The sequence below is a fragment of the Halichoerus grypus genome, chromosome 2, assembly GCF_964656455.1.
Source record: "Halichoerus grypus chromosome 2, mHalGry1.hap1.1, whole genome shotgun sequence".
Classification (NCBI taxonomy): domain Eukaryota; kingdom Metazoa; phylum Chordata; class Mammalia; order Carnivora; family Phocidae; genus Halichoerus; species Halichoerus grypus.
The window spans coordinates 168,826,314-168,845,356 of NC_135713.1; the positions used below are offsets into that span (position 1 = coordinate 168,826,314).

Here is a 19,043-nt window from a genome sequence, read left to right on the forward strand (position 1 = left end):
GCCTTGTGTCTTACTGGACGTTGTGTGACCACCCGTCCCGGCTGTGGTAGGGCCAGCTCCTCTCCCAGGTGGCATTCCAGGGCACAGACCTTTCCGCAGTTCTGTTTGCCCCGCCCCCACCCAGCACATCGCCCGGCGCAGGCAGTTCCTCCATCAGACACTGGAGCGTCTGAGTTGTGCTAGACTCTGTGCTTGGCACCCGAGGTACGGCAGTGGACATAGCGGCGGTCCCTGCCTTCGTGGAGCCCGCGTGGTGGCCGGCGGGCGGGGCGGCCGGACCACAAGCAGGGCGGTGGGCGTTGTGGACTTAAACAGAGTGGGCAGGGAAGTCCTCGCTGAGAAGGTGGCCTCTTGGCAAAAAGCGGTGCAGGCCGAGGGAGCAGACGCTGCAAAGGCCCTGAGGTGGGGCCACGGCTGACGAGGGAAGCTGCTGTGATTGGAGAGGGAGCCAGGTTGGGGCACGGGGCACAGGCTCCGAGAGATCGGGGACCTCTCGTGCTGCCAAGGGAGCGCCCAGACCCCAGGAGAACGGGAGGAGGTGACCAGCACACAGTCGAGACTAGAAATCCACAGGCACAAAATGCATTTTCTTGCTCTGTCCTCTGCAAACTCTTGCTGTTGAGGGGTTTGGGCACTGAGGCATTTCTTTTTTTTTAAGATTTTATTTATGTATTTATTTGCGGGGGGGAAGGCAGAGGGAGAAGCAGGCTCCCGCAGAGCAGGGAGCCCGATGTGGGGCTCGATCCCCGGACTCTGGGATCATGACCTGAGCTGAAGGCAGACGCTCAACCCACTGAGCGCGCCCCCCCCCCCCCCCCCCGCCGGCGCCCCGCACTGAGGCATTTCTTGAGGAAAAGGGTCTGCATCTGGCTGTTGCTGCTGTGGACTTTCCTGTCCTTGGCCTGGGTCAGGTCGGAGAAGCCTGTCCCCATGAGTGTGGAAACCGTTCTTGCTGGTTGTTATTTCCACCACACAGATGGTACCAGCAGAACCCGCCTGGGCGATGCGCGCACAACCGTGTGTCCGCAGGCAGAGCGCCACTGGGGCCACCTCCCTGTTCCCACGGGTCTGCGCTAGCAGGGGTGCAGCAAGGCCAGCCCCCACATCCTCTCCTTGGACTCCCGGCCTCCCCGAGCCCCAAGGTGCTCAAGCCTTCCTTTTACTTCCACGGGCAGCACACTTCTGGGCCCTGGTCTCCTGAGAAGCCTACTCGCCTACTCGCCTACCTGGGCAGCAGCTTCAGGTCTAATCTCTGTCCAGCCTAGGTGCCCAGAGAGAGAGAGCGAGAGAGTGTGTGTGTGTGTGTGTACAGGGAGAAAGGGGGCAACCAGAAATGTGTGCATCCTTGGAGGTTTGCATGGAGGTCCAGAGACCCACAAGGGGTCTGCGTGACCTCTGGCCCCGGCCCCATCTGGCAGGCTGGTACAAGTAACACCATTTCCAACCCCACTCCTCAACTTCCTTCAAGAAATGGGAAGTTTTCCGACTGTTGGCCATATTCATAATTGATTCAACCTGTTTCCTCTTCCCAGACAAGTGGATTCTTTCCCAGCAATGTAAACATGATTCAAATGAAAACAAAGCTCCGTGGCAGTTATTATTAATAGCCGTGGCCCTGCTGCTGCGAGCCTTTCTCTTTTAAGTGACCAGAAAGAGGAAGGCCCGAACAGAACCCGAGTGTGGGAGAGTGGGTGGGAGCTCTCGCTGTCTTGAGTCATCTGCTGTCACCCCCACTGTCCTCTGCGCTCCGCAAGCCTCACAGCGTGAAAAGGGAACCTGTGCTTGTAGCAGTTAGCCGGTGTGGACTGCAGCGGACTTGGGGTAAGAGCCGGAGGGGGGTGGTAGGCAGGGGCTGCTCTTTGCACCGGACTCCAGTCTCCCCCTTCAGGTAGGAGAGACACTAGGAGCAGGTGTCTCCTTCCTGCCCACTGGTTTTCCTGGGAGAAATAATCCACCTCAAAACCTGGGTGCTTCCATCCCGTGCTCAGCCACCCAATGCCTATTTTCTTCAAGTAGAATAAAATGTTTTGGAGCCAGAAAGTACATGTGTCTAGTCCCTGGCTCTGCAGCCTGCTCGTTCTGGGACATCAGGCAAGGCACCCTCACCTTCCTGAGCCTCTGTGGGCTGATGGCAAAGGTAAAATGAGCCCCTGCCACCCAATAAGCCCAGAGTGGATTCTGACCCGGGCTCGGTTGGCGCCTGGTGGGTGGTTAGACAGCCAGAGAGGCAGGATAGCGTGGTGCCCAGCAGGCTGGGCTCCGGAGTCAGGCGGCCTGTGTTCAAGTCCTGCTGGGCCAGTGGCTACTTGTGCAATCTTAGACTGTTGACCCTTTCTGTGCCTCGCAGTTCTCCTAGGGAAAAGGAGGACGATGCTCGCCCCTTCCTCGGAAGGTGGTTCTGCGGATCACCATGTAAATGTATGAAAAGCACTTCAAACCCTGCCTGGCATGTGAGGGAGCTGTTGTTGTTAGTTCCTGCAAGATTCTAGTGGTTTGATTCTTGCAACTGATAACCTTAGCGCCTAACCGAATTTCTCACGGGCAGGATGTCTGAGCAGAGGCAGGAAAGTGGTGGAGGAGAAACTCCACTACCTGAGGGCCTTTACGGGGGAGCGAAACTCCACTTCCTCAGCTTCTGTGTTTCTTAAATAAACCAACTCAGCTTCTGCAGATGCAGACTCTGGGGCTGGAGCGAAGTGACTGGCGCCCAGCGTGCAATCTGGGAATGAGATGCAAAGCACATCCCGAGGTGACAGGCAGCTCCCCGGGGCTTGGTGTGGGGCTGCGCACCTGATCCTTCCTTTCCACCCCGCCAAGGGGAAGGGGCCGCCCCTCTGCCCACCCTCCCTTCGCCAGCAGCTAGGGCCAGTCCGTCTGTCTGCCCAGGCCAGCCGGAAAGCCAGCCTGGAACAGTGTGCCCATCTGCCACTGCCGGCCCCCAGGGTCTTATTAAAGCATTGTGACTGTGGCAGCCCACAGGGTGCCTGGAGATCGGGAAGGGGCCAGACAGAACGATGTGGACTGTCAGCCACAGGGCCATGTTGCATGACTGCCCTTGGCCGTGTTCCAAGTAGCAAGCCTACCTGTTCATCTAGCTTGGCCGCTCCGAGGTCTACAGCTCCACGGAGGCGAAGCGGACCGGGGTGGGTGGTGGTCAGGCTGGCCTCTGCTGCTAATATTAAGTAACCTTGAATCGAAAGCCTCCTGGTGAAATGAGGGTTCTTGTTGACAGGCAGGTCTGGCCAGCACATTTTTGTGCGATTATCTACAAGGTTGCGTCAGTTATTAGCAAAGAAGGATCTTGCAGCAGCCAGGCGTGCGTGTGTGTGTGCAGGTACTTGCGAGGAGTTGTCCTCTACCCCTCAAGTCCCACACCCAGTCCAAGGAACTGTGCCCGAGTCCCCATTCCCCACTATACTCATGCCGTGTTTTACAGATCCTAAGACACTCTTTTTTCCCCCCACGTATTAACATCTCAAGTTGGTATGAGTCGTACATTCGCTGCTGTGCTTTCATTTAATCGGCAGTGCCGTTTCCTTCTTGGTGTATTAGAATAACAGTGCATCTTAAAATCAAAGGCATCTTGGACTTAAACACAGAAACTAGGTAATCTCTAGAGAACTTACGTAACCTGCCCAGTTTCTTCAAGGAAGGGAGCAGAGCCACCTTGCAGTGGTGGGAGGGTTATGTGAGGGGACACTCATTATGATGTGGTTCAACGGAACGAGGTTGGCCCCCAGGCCGACCTGGGCTCTGATTCCCGCTTTACCGCACACGAGCTGTGTGTCCTTGGGCAAGTAGAGCAACCTCTCTGAGCCTCATGTTCTTTCTCTGTCAGATGCCGATCCTGGCTCCACAGTTGTCATGATTGTGCATAAGGCTGTCTTTCTCTTGCTGGGTCTCATCTAAGGTCTCACTGCCCCGTTCCAACTGGACTAGGAGGGAAAGTGAGGGCAGAGAGCGGGTTACTGGCCTTCCCAAGGTAGCAGAGGGAGAGGGGTATTATTTATTGGGGCTTCTTGACTCAGTTTCTAATCCTTGAACATCATCTTTTCCTTCCTTCTTTTCCCTCCTCCTCCCGCTTTGCCTGAGTTTTCATTTTCACATGTGTTTCCTTTTAGCAGTTCTCCTTCCAATCTCTCTCCTCTCCCTTTCTGTAAAATCTCCCTGCATGCAGCCTCTTTGAAGCTCCCCATGGAGGGGAAGGGGAGGGAGCTCTGCCTCGTGGCCAGGGTGGCACAGGCCCCAGGAGCCTCTGCCGGCCGTCATCCGTGGTTTAGTGTGCTGTGGTCCTGGTGCCACCCGCCTCGCTGCCCCCGTGCCCGTGGCCTCCACGGCCCGCCCCGAGAGGCCGTTCCAGCGCTGCGTGTTGGACGCTGCCATCACCGAGAGAGGGCCGTCTTTTCCGTACCCTTTCTGCTGCATTAAAATCAGACCCGTTCACATCCCAGCCCTGCCGGCTCTGTGACCTTTTGCAGGTTACTTAACCTCTCTGAGCCTGAGTTTTCCCATCTGAATGGTGGTTGATGCACAAAAGTACCTGGTACGTGCTAGGTGCTTAATAGATGTATTCTTTCCTGGTCCTCCTCAAATGGTTAAGACCACTTTATGTTTCTTTAGGGCTCTGGGAGGCAGACAGAGGAGCTCGGGGCAGGGAACTGCAGGGGTGAAGGCACAGGGACCTGTGTAAGCAGGAAGCATCGGGCAGCACGGCTAGCCTCGGGGAGGGAATGCAGTGAGCGGTCAGGACCTCCGCACCTTTGGGGAATGAGGCTGACGTGGTGGGCTGCTCGCTCAGAGAGCAGTGGGCTGAGTGTGGGGCACTGGATGGCAGCCCTGTGGGGATACCCAGCTGATAGTGGGCCATCCTGAGCAGGGCCTCAGTGAGAGATGCTGGCTGAAGGGAGACTCTCCGAGCAGGAGGGGGTTGCAAACCTCATTCTTGTCAGAAAGTCCCTCTGTCTCTCCCCCTCGTGAGATCCTGATGAACGCCGGTAGCCCAGCTCCCTCAGTTTTGTGCATGGTGGCCGGGTTCCCAGCCCCCTTCTTGATGAGGTGCTATTTGGGCTCTGGCTCTGTCCTGTGTGTGGCGAGGGCTATGATGAATTCACTAGCCCCGAGAGAAACCGGGCTGGGGGGGCACAACTTTGCTTACAGAGCCCCTGTATCAGCTGCTGTGGTGGCCCCTTTGGGACCCCTCAGGAAGCAAGGCCACCACACAGCTCCTTACTGGGGACAGGGGCAACCAGTGGGTCAGTTGTGCCAAGGCTGGGATGGGAAAATTTCCCGTCTGGGTAATCCGTCTCTCCTTAAAGTGGTATATAAGGGGTGGGGAGGTGAGGATAAGGCCACCTCACCCAGTGTCCCAGGGAGAGAGTCATGGGAGCAGAGAAGGGGCTCATGGGGCTTGTGCCTAGAGATGCCTATAGGGCTCTAGTTGCTCGGTTCTGGGCTGGGGGAGGTGTGCATGGAGGGGAAGGATTGGCCCCCCCCGGATACAGTGACTTTCTGCCTGGGGCTTGTTTAGGGACAGGTCTTTGTGGCATGGGGAGAAATTGTGTTTCAGGCATAAGGAACCAAAGCGTGGGGGTGGTGATCATGTCAGACAAGAGCTTGGGGTACAAGGGGAGGGATCATGTCCTGAGGCTGACCAGCTAGACGGGGCTATGTGTGCTGGGCTGAGACAGCCTGGTTTTGCGGCCACTGGAAAGCTAGCTCATGGGCTCTTTGACAGGGACCTTAATGGACAGTCCGTAGCCTTGTACCCACCCTGGGCACCTCCTGCCCTCTGAGCCCCAAGCCATGGCTCGTGGTCAGACTCAGAGCTCTCACCTGTTCTGCCTCGGGACAGCCTGGGAAGGGACCCGAGCTGGCTCCGCCTCCCTGGCCCATGGCCTGCAAGCTGCGCTCTGGCCAGCGATGCTCTAGTGAGCCCGGGTGTGAGACAGCAGCCCCCGGGACACCTGGCCCCAGGAGCTGGACCTGGCAGAGGCAGGAGGACAGAAGGGAGCACCTGACCAGAGCCTGCTGGCAGCACTGCTGGGGCTCTGGGATGATGGGAAATGCCTGGAGGTTATAAAAGTAGAGGCAGGGGGGCTGTGGGCCGTGGCCTGCCTGATCCCAGTCTGTCTGCCCTGGAAGCTCTGGCCATCGGCTGTGGGTGAACACTGGCGCACTCTGCTTGGCCTTCCCAACCTGAGGGGTTCCATGCAGAGAGGGGGTGAGGTAGGTACCTGCCCCAGCTCCAGATGGTCGGTTAGCTCTGTTCAGGCGTGCTCTCCTTGAAGCAGATCGTGGCCTCGTTTGAGGGTGCCCTGTGAAGTAATACTGCTCGGCCCACCTGGCGGAGCTGGCCTGGGCCCCTGCCGGCGCAACCCAAGCTCCTCTCTATGCCCTCCTTAGCATGAGGGTGAAACATGGAGCCCCCAAAGCGAGCCCCACAAACTCTTGACTGTGTGAGTAATTAAGCCCTCACTTCAAACAGCCACATCTTTAAAAGCTATAATTTGTAGCCCAAAATAGCTGCCTGTTCAAAGAGCCCGGAGAGCCCTTGATGTGTGCCCCTTTCAACTTGCAGCCTGTTAATTCGCCTTTGACATTTGAGTTGCCCGACACCTGGCTTTGGTTTTCGGAGCAGCAGATCCCGTGGCCGGATGGGAAATCCTTTTTGGAGAATTTAGACGGGGTGATTGATGTCCGGGGGTTCCTGGTTCGGGTTTATGTGGCTCTACCTTGTTGTGTGACAGCAGGGCCATAGAGAAAAATCGCAGCATAACTTCAGGGGAAGGTAGATTCAACTCCGTGGACATCGGGTCCTTACCTGTAAGGAGGAGATGGTACTTAACGTGCAGGGATTTTGGGGGAAGAAAATGAGGCCACCTCGGTAGAGCGCAGAACAGACGCTGGCCACTTGGTGGGTCTTCCCGTGTGTCCCCTTCCCCCAGTCGGCCTCTGATGTAGACCGGTCTTGTGGATTCGGGTAGGTGCATGGGGGCCAGGCCTCGGCTCACAGGAAACACCTCCCTTGACCTGCAGCTTCTCCATCAGCTGACATGCCTGGAATTCTTGGGGCTGGCTGCTGGGCTTGGTTTCCAGATGTGGAAGCAATTTGAGTTCTGTTTTCCTAATCCCCAACAGTTTGCCTCTCAGGTCCACGTTCTCACTTGAAAATCAAGACTGTTGGCTCTGTTTGGGGGCTGGGGTTAGGCTAGATGGCCTCTTTGGATCCTTTTTGCTCAGGAGGTAGGTTCACTGAGGCACTCCGATCTGGGACCCAGGGCTTTGTTAGGACAGCCACACCCTGTCAAGGGCTTGTTCCCCACGGGAGCAGAAGTTCACCCTGGGGCCACCTCCCCTGTGGTTTTTCCTTGGAGATGGGTCGCTTAGCCAGATTCAGCTGCAGCATCTGCCTGACCCTGGACAGCCAGCCTTGAAGGGGGGAGGCGGGCTCCAGTCCTGGCCATTTATGAGGAAGGCTGGTGTCCCAGCCGAGCAAGGTGCCCACGTGTCCCAGGAGTGGTGAGGGCGCTCCTTCCCAAACTGACCACAGTGCAGGGAAGAAATCTGCTCTGGATTCCAAGTAACCAGAAATACTGTCTGGCATGGAGAAACTGGTAATATATTGTTCAATTACTGAGTGCTCCTGGCCACAGAGGTGGCCTGCCCTGGGTCAGAATGTGGCTCCAGGGCTGTGGATGGGCATGGGTCTGTGGTTCCAGGCCTAACTGCTGATCTCTCCTCTTGTAAACCATTCACTTTTTAGGTAAAATAACTTTTACATTTGTATTATAACTACACTAAATACAGTTCTGGGCAAACAGAAATTGCCTTTGCAGTTTTAAATGTCTCTGGCTGAACTCCATGTACACTTTCCTTTAAAATTAAAATATAATACCTATACTATTGAGGTAACACGAGAAATGAAAATAGTTTACTTAGATTTATATATATAGTGTTTATGAAACATCATCCTGATAATTACAGATCCACCAAGCTTCAGCTTCAGCAAAAGATAGTCTCTTTAGAAATCTCAGTATCTCAAAGTGATCACAACAGAGAAGGCAACATTTCTTTTGAGGAGAGACAAAAACAAACCAACCCCCAGTCTCTTGACGAGATTCTAGAGATCCAGTAGCTCTCTTTGGAGGTTGAACTGAATTGACCGAGAAGGAATTCGCCTTTATTATCAGGGTGGGGAGGTGGGGGCCAAGTCCAGGTGGGGCCGAGGGTCTCCATACAGGCTTCCGAGTGGGGGAAGGAAAGGGTAAGTACCACAGACCGGCTGCCTTGAACAACTGAGATGAATTTTTTCACAATTCTGGAGGCTAACCTTGAAGATCGAGGTGTCAGCAGGGTTGGTTTCTTCTGAGGCCTCTCTCCTTGGCTTACAGATGGCTGGCTTCTCCCTGTGTCTTCACATGGGGTGGGTGTGTGTGTGTGTGTGTGTGTGTGTGTGTGTGTGTGTGTGTCCCCTAATCTCCTTCTCCTCATAAGGATGCCAGGCGATTGAATTAGGGCCCACCATGATGCCCTCGTTTTAATGTAATTGCTTCTTTAAAGACCCTATCTCCAAAAACAGTCACACTCTAAGGTACTGGGATTGGGACTTCAACATATGAATTTGAGGGATGACGGGACACAGTTCAGCCCATAACAGAAAGTTCTCTGGAGCCATCCTCCAAGGGGAGGAGGAAGAGGAGTGTGAGCCGAGCCTGGCATCCAGGGAGAGCCCTGAGTGGAGGGGATGGGAGGCAGTTCTGCCTGCAGGCAGAGGCCCACTCTTTTTTTTTTTTTTTTTTAATTTATTATTGTTATGTTAATCCCCATACATTACATCATTAGTTTTAGATATAGTGTTCCATGATTCATTGTTTGTGCATAACACCCAGTGCTCCATGCAGAACGTGCACTCCTCAATACCCATCACCAGGCTAACCCATCCTCCCACCCCCCTCCCCTCTAGAACCCTCAGTTTGTTTTTCAGAGTCCATTGTCTCTCATGGTTCGTCTCCCCCTCCGATTTCCCCCCCTTCATTCTTCCCCTCCTGCTACATTCTTCTTCTTCATTTTTTCTTTCTTAACATATATTGCATTATTTGTTTCAGAGGTACAGATCTGAGATTCAACAGTCTTGCACAATTCACAGCGCTTACCAGAACACATACCCTCCCCAGTGTCCATCACCCAGTCACCCCATCCCTCCCACCCCAACCCCCACTCCAGCAACCCTCAGTTTGTTTCCTGAGATTAAGAATTCCTCATATCAGTGAGGTCATATGATACATGTCTTTCTCTGTTTGACTTATTTTGCTCAGCATAATACCCTCCAGTTCCATCCACGTCGTTGCAAATGGCAAGATCTCATTCCTTTTGATGAAGAGGCCCAGTCTTGATGATGGGCCCTTTGGGGTGTCTCTTGGCCAAGGGCTACCTTCGGAAGAGGTTCCAGTGTTCTGACTCATGGTTCACCTTCTAGAGCCTGAGCCACCATTGCTGCCTGATCTGACCATTCAGAACCTAGACTGCTCCCCATTCAGCTTGTGGGGTTTTGACCCTTGGGGTTGTGTTGGCCCACCAGGCTCCCTGTTTCTGCTGACTCTGTCTCTGGGGTGTAGCATTCTTTAAGGATGGCTTCACTTTTGCATATTCTTTTTAAATGGAGCGAAACTTGTCAGAGATTGTACACTTTTCCTTAACCAGTTCAGCAAGTTTGGGGTGACTATCTTTCATGTTTTACATATGTATCTTTCTGCTAACATACTGAAAAAAATAAGACCTGTAAGAAACGATTATTGGAAGCCACTGAGGGTGGGGCCACCAAGCCTGCGTCGCTCCCCAAGGTTTTGCCTGAAGCACCCCATCCCAGCCCCCACGGTTCCAGAGCCCACCATCCAGCCCCTCCAGTGGCCGGGACTCCATCAGCCACACAAGAGGACCCCCACAGTGTTTCACGTGGAGCCCAAACCAGCCCCTGCAACCGGGACAGACCATCATGGAGCTGTTGGGGGGATGGGGGAAGAGGGAAGACCTCCCCAGGAAGGATTTGCATGCCCCGGTTGCCCTCCAGTGCTGCGACCATATTGGCTTTATCTCTCCGTGTAACTTTCCCTAAACCGTTTGAAAGAAAGTTAGACAAGACGTTAAAACTAAGGGTATTTCTTCTTCATAACTATTAGCCAGCATAATTAGTAAGCATAATCCCCTAATATCACCCAATATCTAGTCCATACTCTAGCTTCCATTTTGACCCCAATAGGTCTTGCTATCTCGGTGGTGGTTTGCTTATTTGTTTGAGCTGGGATCTAATCAAGATTAACGTTTAGCTTTTCTGTCTCTTGATTAATCTAAAACAGCTGTTCTCACAGTGTGGTCCTGGGACCATCAGCATCACCCAAGAACTTGTTAGAAACGCACATTTTAAAGATTTTATTGATTTATTTGAGAGCGAGAGAGCCAGAGAGCGAGCACGAGCAGAGGGGAGGGGTAGAGGCAGAAGCAGACTCCCCACTAAGGGAGCCCGAGGATGTGGGGTTCCATCCCAGAACCCTGAGCCGAAGGCAGACGCTTAACCGACTGAGCCACCCGAGCACCCCTAGTAGGAGTTAAGGCTTCATTAGAATTGAGTAGGGGAGGGACGCCTGGGTGGCTCAGTCGTTAAGCGTCTGCCTTCAGCTCAGGTCATGATCCCAGGGTCCTGGGATCGAGTCCCACATTGGGCTCCTTGCTCAGTGAGGACTGCTTCTCCCTCTCCCTCTGCTGCTCCCCCTGCTTGTTCTCTCTCTCTCTCTCTCTGACAAATAAATAAAAATCTTTAAAAAAAAAAAAAAAAGAATTGAGTAGGGGAGGCTGTGTCCTTCATCTTGTGCCCAGTCAGGAGGCCAGTGTCTGTTCCCAATTAGGGATGCTAGGTTTGATCACTGTATTAAAGTGACAATAGCTTATTTTCTCCATGGTTGAGATATTGGGGGGTAGAGGGTGTTTGGAGGGTGTTGGGTGGTTCTTTGGTACTGTGCCAGCATCCGGTTCCTCATCAACCTTTGATCCAACGGTTTTACTCTACAGTTGGGGATAGCACGTGATTTGCGTCAGGTCTCGTTTGCGTGGTTCACGCCTTCTGTCTCCTTTCTAATTCTTTTGTTTGCCTGCCCCATCAGTTACCAAGAGAGATGAACTAAAATCTTCACCTTTATTCATTTGTTTATTTGAAAGTAAGCTCTGCGCCCAACGTGGGGCTTGAACTCCTGACCCTGAGATCAAGAGTCACATGCTCTACCCACTGAGCCAGCAGGGTGCCCCGTCATCCTTTTACTTTTATTTTTGGCCTGTGTCCTAATGTTTACACTGTGTCGCTTGTAAATGGCACGTAGTAGTTGTTTTTATCTAGTCAGGCGGTGTTTGTTTATTAACAGTATGGTTTATTCCATTTTCATTTACTGCATTGTTACTGTGGTTGAGTTATGATCTTTGGTCTTCTTTTCCTCCTTCTTTTCTGTATCCTTTTGGATGACTTAAGCATTTTTTATTCCTTTTTTTTTCTCCGTTTTCAGTAATACATTTTTAATTTTTAACTGCTGACTTTTGAAATGCTTCAACATGTTCTTGGAGTGGAAGCTGCGCGATGGGGAAAGGGGGCTTGGAGGGTCTCCCAGTGGAGCACGTGACCCCACTGTGACGGGTGTTTCCAGTGGGGTCCCGGGTCTGGCCCACAGCCTAACAGCCTTGAAAAACAGATCTTGTTGGCCCTTCCCTCACCCCTTGGGGACCTGGGTGCCACCCATGCCCACAGATTGTCTCTGGAGGGACACGCAGAGCCAGAGCACCAGCTGACTGACGGACGGTGAGAAGTGTGCTCGGGCAGTGAGCTTGGCAGTGAGCTTGGGCAGCCCGCTTCTCCCCGGCGGCCGCAGGCTCCTGGAAGCTTGCTGTGATCACAAGCGTGGCGGGTGAACTTGGACACAGGGGAGCTGGTTAGAAGGTCCGAGTGGCCATTGGGTGATCTCTGGCCCTGGTGCCAGCTACGTCGGACCGCACAGCCTTTGGGGCAGGCAGGCCAGACCAGACCCCTCTGGCCAGTGCCCGGGTGGACGCTGCCAGGCTGCTGTAGACTCTCCCTGTCAGCCCCTTCCTGGGGAAATACTAGATCCCTTACCACTCAGTCCCCCTGCTCCGCCACCCTGTAATTTGCTTACCCCTGTCTTGGGTTAGCTGCCAGGGGGCTATCGGATACCCTCATTTCTGAGTTTTTCTGGGAGCTGCATCCTGCCCTCTCTTTCTCCTGCACGCCTGTGACACTTCCTTGAGCAGCTGCGTCTGTTGAGGGCGGGGAAGTGTGAGACTGGGGAGAGAGACCAGGCAAGAGTTGTGCTTAAGCGCAGGGAAAAGAAGGCCCTGTGGGCTTCCACACCCCTCCCACCGTGGGGGCGTGTGCAGGGCCTCCTTATCCGAGTGCCTTTGCTCTATGCAAATGGCCTGGGAGCTCTTGAGAAACTCAGCCTTACTTTCTCTTTCTCTTCTCTTCAGTACCAGCCTGAGGTTCCACAGCCGGTGGCGGCCAGATCTGGGACCAAACCCCGTCTGCCTGAGAGCCTCAGTTCTCCCCTCTGTAAAACTGGGTGACTTAGGACTTCCGTCCAGGGGCCAGGGAAGGAAGTACACAACAGAGGGGTGGTTCCTGGCCACTCTCTGATCTGGCCCCTGGGGACGGGAACATGGCAGTCTGTCCTGTCTTCTTGACATTGGCCTCCCCCACCAGCGTGGGACGCTTGGGCTTTCATCTGACCGTATGCAGTCAGTCCCCAAGGCTGGCCAAGACAGGCGAAAAATGAACTCTAATGGCTTGGTGACCTGGTTCTCCTCAGTTTGCCCTTGACCTTGTTGGGGAAGAGCCGGGGGCCTTGTATCTGAGCCAAGGTTACTTCTGTTCCCAAGTCAGGGCTTCGGAAACTTACCTCCCCCTTTATTCCCACCCTCACGCCTTGACCGGCATCTGAGCCACCCTTTGTTGAGCCAGAACTTTATCAGCCACTGATGAGCATGGACCTCCCGCCTGCAGAGCACGGCCTGGCTTCGGGGCAGGGGTTGGCAGCCACAAACAGGCGGCAGGCACAGCCCGGATTGCTTACTAATCTCTGCCGCTGCCGTGCGTGGCTGGGTGGCTGAGCCGCAGGGGCGGGAAGGGGATCCCAGCCCAGGTGAGCCGATCCCCGCTCTCTGGACCTGGGGGCGTTGGCATCCACAAGTTAGCTCCTTAGTCTGCTACCAAGGGGGAGACCCAGGGAGACTGCGAGCACGCCTGTCACACTTCCTGGGCAGGGGGCTGGCTGGGATTGTGATGAGGGATTTCATCCCCAGCCCCCCTCCCCCCGAGACCTGCTCAGCGTCACCCAGACAGCATCCTGGCTTCTCCCCTGCGCCAGGCTTGGCTTGTGTCCACCCCTCCCCGCTCCCTGCTCACTACCTTCCCTGCAGTGGGGTTCCACATGTGCCCGCGGGTGCCTGGCTGCGAGGGGGAGCTGGGATGTGCCCAGTCGGGCTATTTTTACCCAGCCCTGTCCTCACTGGGCTGTTCTTTGGCTCTGAGTTACCGCCTGGGAAGCGAAGCTGCTGCCAGGGCTGGGGGTGGGTGAGCCGGGGCCTCCGAGCCTCCTGGACCCCCTTGCCCAGGCAGCATCTCATCCTAACACTTACTAAAGTGTGTAATTAACATGCAGAGATCCCTTCCAAGAGCGTATGTAGAAGACGGCCCTGGTGGGGAGAAAGGAGGCACCCACACCTCTGTAACTTGCAAACTTCAGGCTTCCAGAAGCTTGAACCCAGCCGACCCCCACCTGGTGTGTCACTGGGGGTCAACGGGATAGGGTCCCGGGGGGTGGGGTGGGAGGGAGTCGGATAGAGGCCATTAGGCCTGGAGACACCCCTGGTTGTCTTCTCTCAACACCCTGAAGACCATAATAGCTCAGATTTATTGATCCTTTTCTGTGTGTGCTTAGCACGGGTACTAACTCGTTTCCTGATGACCGTTAACTCCCTTCTGTGGATGGGGAAACTGAGGCACGGAAAAGTTCAGTAAACCTAAGATTGCAGAGCTGAGGGGTGGAGCTGGGGTTTGAACCCAGTGGGTCCACCTCCAGAGCTTGCTCCCAACACTGCTCTGCCCCCCTCTCCTCTCTGCCGTGTTCCCAGCATCTGTGAGGTATGAGGCACTGTTCTACGTAGGTTCTCTACAGTCTTGCCAGCTGGGTGTTTCCAGCTCTGTTTGTAGCTGAGGTTCAGAGACTGAACAGCTCCTCCGGGGTTGCACGGCGGCCAGTGAGCACGCCAGCTGGGCACCTGGGCCTCGGGGTTGCCGCAGTTGGGCTCTTCCCAGCCCCCCATTCTGCGGCGCAGTTTGCTGCCACAGGCACTTGCCGCTCACCTGCCATGTGCCCCTTGCGGTGCTGATGCTGGGGGTTCGGACGCAGACGTCCCCATGGTGACCCCCCGGAGGGCCTGCCTTCTCGCGGGGAATGTAGGAGTGGGGTCCCTTGGAGTCCGTGCCCTAGCTGCCGTGAAAATGGAGTAGTGGTGTGTGTGACTTGGAGGTGGCGTCCCACTAGGGCCAAGTGGGGGGTGGGGAGAACCAGATGAAGTCCTGGTGTCTGGACCCTGCCACCCCCGCCCCCGGGAGTGTGGACAGCAGGGCGTTGTTGGCCCCTCTGAGGCTGGGATGCCCTGTCCCACCATGGGAATTTTTTTTTACCAGCTGTTGAATTCAGCCTGTGCCAACTTCCTACAGAGGAAGGGGTGACTTTGGGGCCCACTGGCCGGCAAATGCTGCTCTCACTGGAGAGGGGCTTCCACGGGCAGCCTGTGCGCCTCTGGGTTCCCACTTCTCACCAGGGCCGGCTGCATCCAGTCCTAGCTGGAGACAGGGTGGGGAGGTGGAGGGGAACACTGGGGATGCAGACCTGCCCCGCCAGAGCAGCTGGATAGGGCCTGTTTTCCCAGCCGCAGGCCGCTGGTCTCGGGTTTCTGATAATTCCCCAGGCCTAGCCTCTTGAGGAAGGCATACTTCCTAGTCTCCAAGCCAATGAGCAGTGGCCTTCTAGCACCTTCCAGCAACTGCCCGTGCTTTGCCTCCCTTCCTGAGGTGTTTGGGATCAGAGCAGGCTGTGCCCTTTTCCAGCAGCACCCCTCCCAGGCCCGGGGCTACACCAAGCCCTTCCCCAGAGGGCCCAGAGGAATGGGAGCAGGGTCAGGACATTCCCGAGGGAGGAGCAGGGGCGACAGAGCCACTTTTGTCCAGGACAAATGTCAAACCACTACTGTCCATCTGGACCAACCAGGGTATCTGGTTACTTTTCTTATAGCTGTCTTTATATTGTTTGAATTTAGAGGAAAACTGCTAGAAATGGTTTTGAAGTCCTAAAAATTTTAACTTGCCTTGGGCAAACAACAGTGGGTCAAATGAAAACGTGTTAATGTGGGGAGGCAGCTGATTTTAAGAGAAAAAGCTGGTATGTTGACAGTGTGTGTGTGTGTGTGCGCGTGTGTGTATGTATGTGTGTGGCGAGGGGGCTCTGAGGGGCCCTGACTTGGCATGTCAAGAGCCTGGCTTCTGTAGCAGGGAAGTTCCAGGGCAGACCCCGCCTACTCTGAGCCTCATCTTCCCCATGTGTCAGACGAAGACTCTGAATCCTTTATCCCTGCCCTGTACTCGTCCTGGGGCTCTCCTGGGGCTGTTGTCAGAGCCGGATGGGGCTATGTATGCACACCGCGTGCTCTGTCAACTGTGAAGGGCCAGGCAGATGTGGATTCTGCTCAGTCAGGGGATAAAATTATGCCTGAGGAAGTGGTGGTCTTGTTGGGAGAGAGTGACCCCCGTGGGGGGCATCTGACCCTGCTACCGCCCCAGCTATGGCCGAGACAGGCCACTCTTTTCTCTTGGCCCAGCTGTTGGGAGTCGGTATGTTGCTCCAGGACATCCGGTGAGAGGGGGCTGTGGTCCCCACCCGCATATGGTGAGTTGGGGGTCTCTGGGCAGAGTGCCCGGCAAAAACGGGGCCTCTACATCTCCGTGTCCACTGTGACAAACATGGATTAGCCACCCGCAGGCCAGGCTGGACACCCGAGGAGCATGGCTGCTGGTCTCTACTTGGTGCCCTGCCTGCCCCCTGGGAGCGTGGTGGGCAGCGGCCTCCCCAGGACCCCTGCTGACCGTGCTTTGAGGAGAGTGTAGGCGCTGGTGGCTCACAGTCCACTCCTCCCCTGCCACCAATTCCCATGGGGCCCCAGGCAAGTCACCCCCCCCCCCACAAGGGGAGAAAGGAAACCCAACTTATGGGGCTCTGAAGACCGGAAGTGGCCAAGGACTCCTGGAAGCCCCAAGGCAGGCCTTCCTCGCAAGCGCTAACCTCCCCCCACCCTTGTGGCTGAGAAGGCAGAAAGGTCGCAGGTAAAGGACAGCACAGGCGCCTCCCCTCCGCGGGCCATCTCCCCCCGCCTGGCTTCTCTTCCCGGGGCCGCGCACCGGCGCAGGTGCTCCCTGCTGTGGCGGGCGGTGGGCAGCATGGGCTGGAGTGCCCGGGCTCCACACTTATTAATGTGCTCCTCGGATGGGCACTCTTCTCCTCGTCCCCATGAGACGGAAGAACGCATGAAGTGTGGGTCGCAGCCCTGATAAATGGAACCAAGCCGGTGGTGGCCAGAGGTAGGTGGCCGTCTGCCTGCTGGCTGGAAGACTTCTGGAGCTCTGGCAGGCCGCTCTCTGAGCTCCTGAATACCCTCGTTCGTGAACTGGGGCTAAGAAGCCCCCTTCTGAAGAGTTGTCATAAGCCCACCGAAGATTCTGTGTTAACTCTCTTGTTCTGTCTCCAGACCTTGGTGACTGCTCAGTAAATGTTGGTTTCTCCTGGGATGCAGCTTCGGGCTTGCCGATGAGGGGACCTTGCTTAGGGTCCAAGATCCGATGAGGCTGGGAGCCGTGTGGGATTGGACGAGTGACATCAAGGTGGAAAGGGCTGTGTGAACACTAGGGGTGGTTTTAATTAAACAGCCCCTCGGCCTCCCCAGTCAGGGGGCCCTGGCTGCCTGATGCCGACTTTATTAGTCCATGCGATGCTCAGCCCGAGTCAGGGCACAGGCAGGAGCCAAGCTCGTTATTTGCCATCTATACTTAGGCCAGGAAGTCTTGGTGGGGAGAGACCGCCAGGAGGGCTGCCTGCCCCCACCAGCAGCGGGAGACTGCGCCCTTCTCGCTGGGCCCAGCCAAGCCTGTTTTGGCCACCTTCCTTGCCTGTGCCTGATCCTTTCTTGTCTGAGGTGCCTAGAGGCCCTGCCCAGCCTTTGTTCTATTACCCCTCTTGCAGTCCTGGGGCTGCAGGGAGCGCCTCTCACAGAGGGTTCTGCCCGCCCTCGTGGGGGAGCACACCCAAGAACCTTGGGAGTAGCTTGACGTCTCAGAGGGGAGCAGGTGGAAGCAGGGCGTCCTTGGAGTGGCAGCCCCAAGAAATGGTTTGTAGAGAGCTGCCTCTCAGACTGGGTACACTCCGAGTAAAGCCAGAGCTCTTGACATGCAAGATGATTTTAGCAAAAGGTTCCAGCAAGTATTTGTCTCGCGCTGCTGACCTTGTGCTGGGCCATGCGCTGGGCACTGGGGACCAACCCCAAGCTCAGAATCGAAGGACCCAGTGTTCTCGCTCCCCAGCATGGCTGGGGTGGGCCATGGCAGACTGCCCCTCCCAGGCTAGAGCCACATCTTGTGGCCAGAATTTATTCATTGAGGTCCTCCCGAGTGACATAGTGATCCTATATAAGATCCCATTGTCATTCTCAATTTACCGCGGAGAGAACTGTGGTTCACAGAGGTCAGTTGACATGCCCGGAATCATGGGGGGCAGATTCCATGCTGCGTCCATCTGCTAGGTCGGGGTCGCCATTCTTGGGGGCCATTCATTACAGCTGTGCCCTTAACTCTGTCACAAAGCTGCTTGTGCAGACTGTGATGGGGACCCTGACGAGCTGTCCAAGTACCCTGAGCAATGTAGCCGGCCCCTTCTCCATGGATGGCTGTCCCCGGGGGTTCTGACTCCTCACTGGACTCTCACGAAGCAGCCATTGGGAGAGGTCCAAGACAAATAACCTGCCAGGTATTCCTATTCTCAAGGTCCTGGGGTCTGGGCCTCCCTGTCCCCCACCGTCTGCTGTTCCTGTCCCTGATGGTGTCCTTGTAGTCTGATGAGGTGTGCTGAGCCCCGGGGAGCCAGCCTCACTCATTCTGTCCCTCTCTGTCTTTCCCAGGGCAGCGAGGTGCCAGGCCCGACCTTTGCTGATGGCGAGCGCCTCCCCAGGGACCCCGGCTTCTTTCCCGAGGACGAGGAGGAGGCTATGACACTGGCCCCACCCGAGGGCCCCCCAGAGTCAGACATGGACAGCCCCATGGAGAGCACCCAGAGTCTGGAGGGGTCAGTTGCCGAGGAGAAGGATGGAGGGCTTGGGGGCCTGTTCCTGCCAGAGGACAAGTGAGTTAAAGCTGCCTGGAGCTCCACATATCAGAAAGTGGTGGCCACGGCCAACCCAGAGATTTGGGGAGGGGGAGGGGTGCCAGTATCAGTTGAGCCATATGAAATTGTCAATTCTTCATCACTTTTGACCTTCAAAAAAAAAGAAGAAGAAGAAGGCAATTTCATATACATTTTCTCAGTGCAGGGCTTCTCAGACTCAAGTGGCTCTGGGAGCCAGGCTGTTCTCGGGGGGGCGGGGGGGGGATCTTTGGAGTTGTTCATCCATTTTGCGTCCTGAGAGCAGTCCGTCAGGGGTACTATGACCAGCCACCAAGGACAAATGGTCAGGGACCACAGACCTGGTGACCTATTGGCTAACCATTTGCCACTTGGTCATTCACCTTGTTTTTTGGGACCAATCACCTGGAGGCAGCCAGCGGGGTGGGGTGGTGGGGGCAGTTTTAGTAAAAAGTCTAGGAGAAAGAGCTGAGGAGTATGACGAATTCCACCCAAGGCGCTAAGGAACTTGAGGGCAGAGAAATGAGTTTCAAAAAAACAAAAAAC

The 19,043-nt window shown here is 55.5% G+C and overlaps 1 protein-coding gene across 5 annotated transcripts in view; it reads left to right on the forward strand.

The window, feature by feature from the left end:
• Window positions 1-19,043, forward strand: part of RAB11FIP4 (RAB11 family interacting protein 4) — a 115,518-nt gene that overhangs the window by 80,377 nt on the left and 16,098 nt on the right. For 3 of the 5 annotated variants that reach the window (XM_036087367.2, XM_036087368.2, XM_036087370.2), the window contains one exon: window positions 18,277-18,497. In XM_036087367.2, the coding sequence (XP_035943260.1) occupies window positions 18,277-18,497 (221 nt within the window). Of the gene's footprint in view, window positions 1-1,800; window positions 1,822-18,000; window positions 18,126-18,276; window positions 18,498-19,043 lie in introns of those variants that run through there. The other 2 variants (XM_078068157.1, XM_036087369.2) reach the window with 2 other exon arrangements.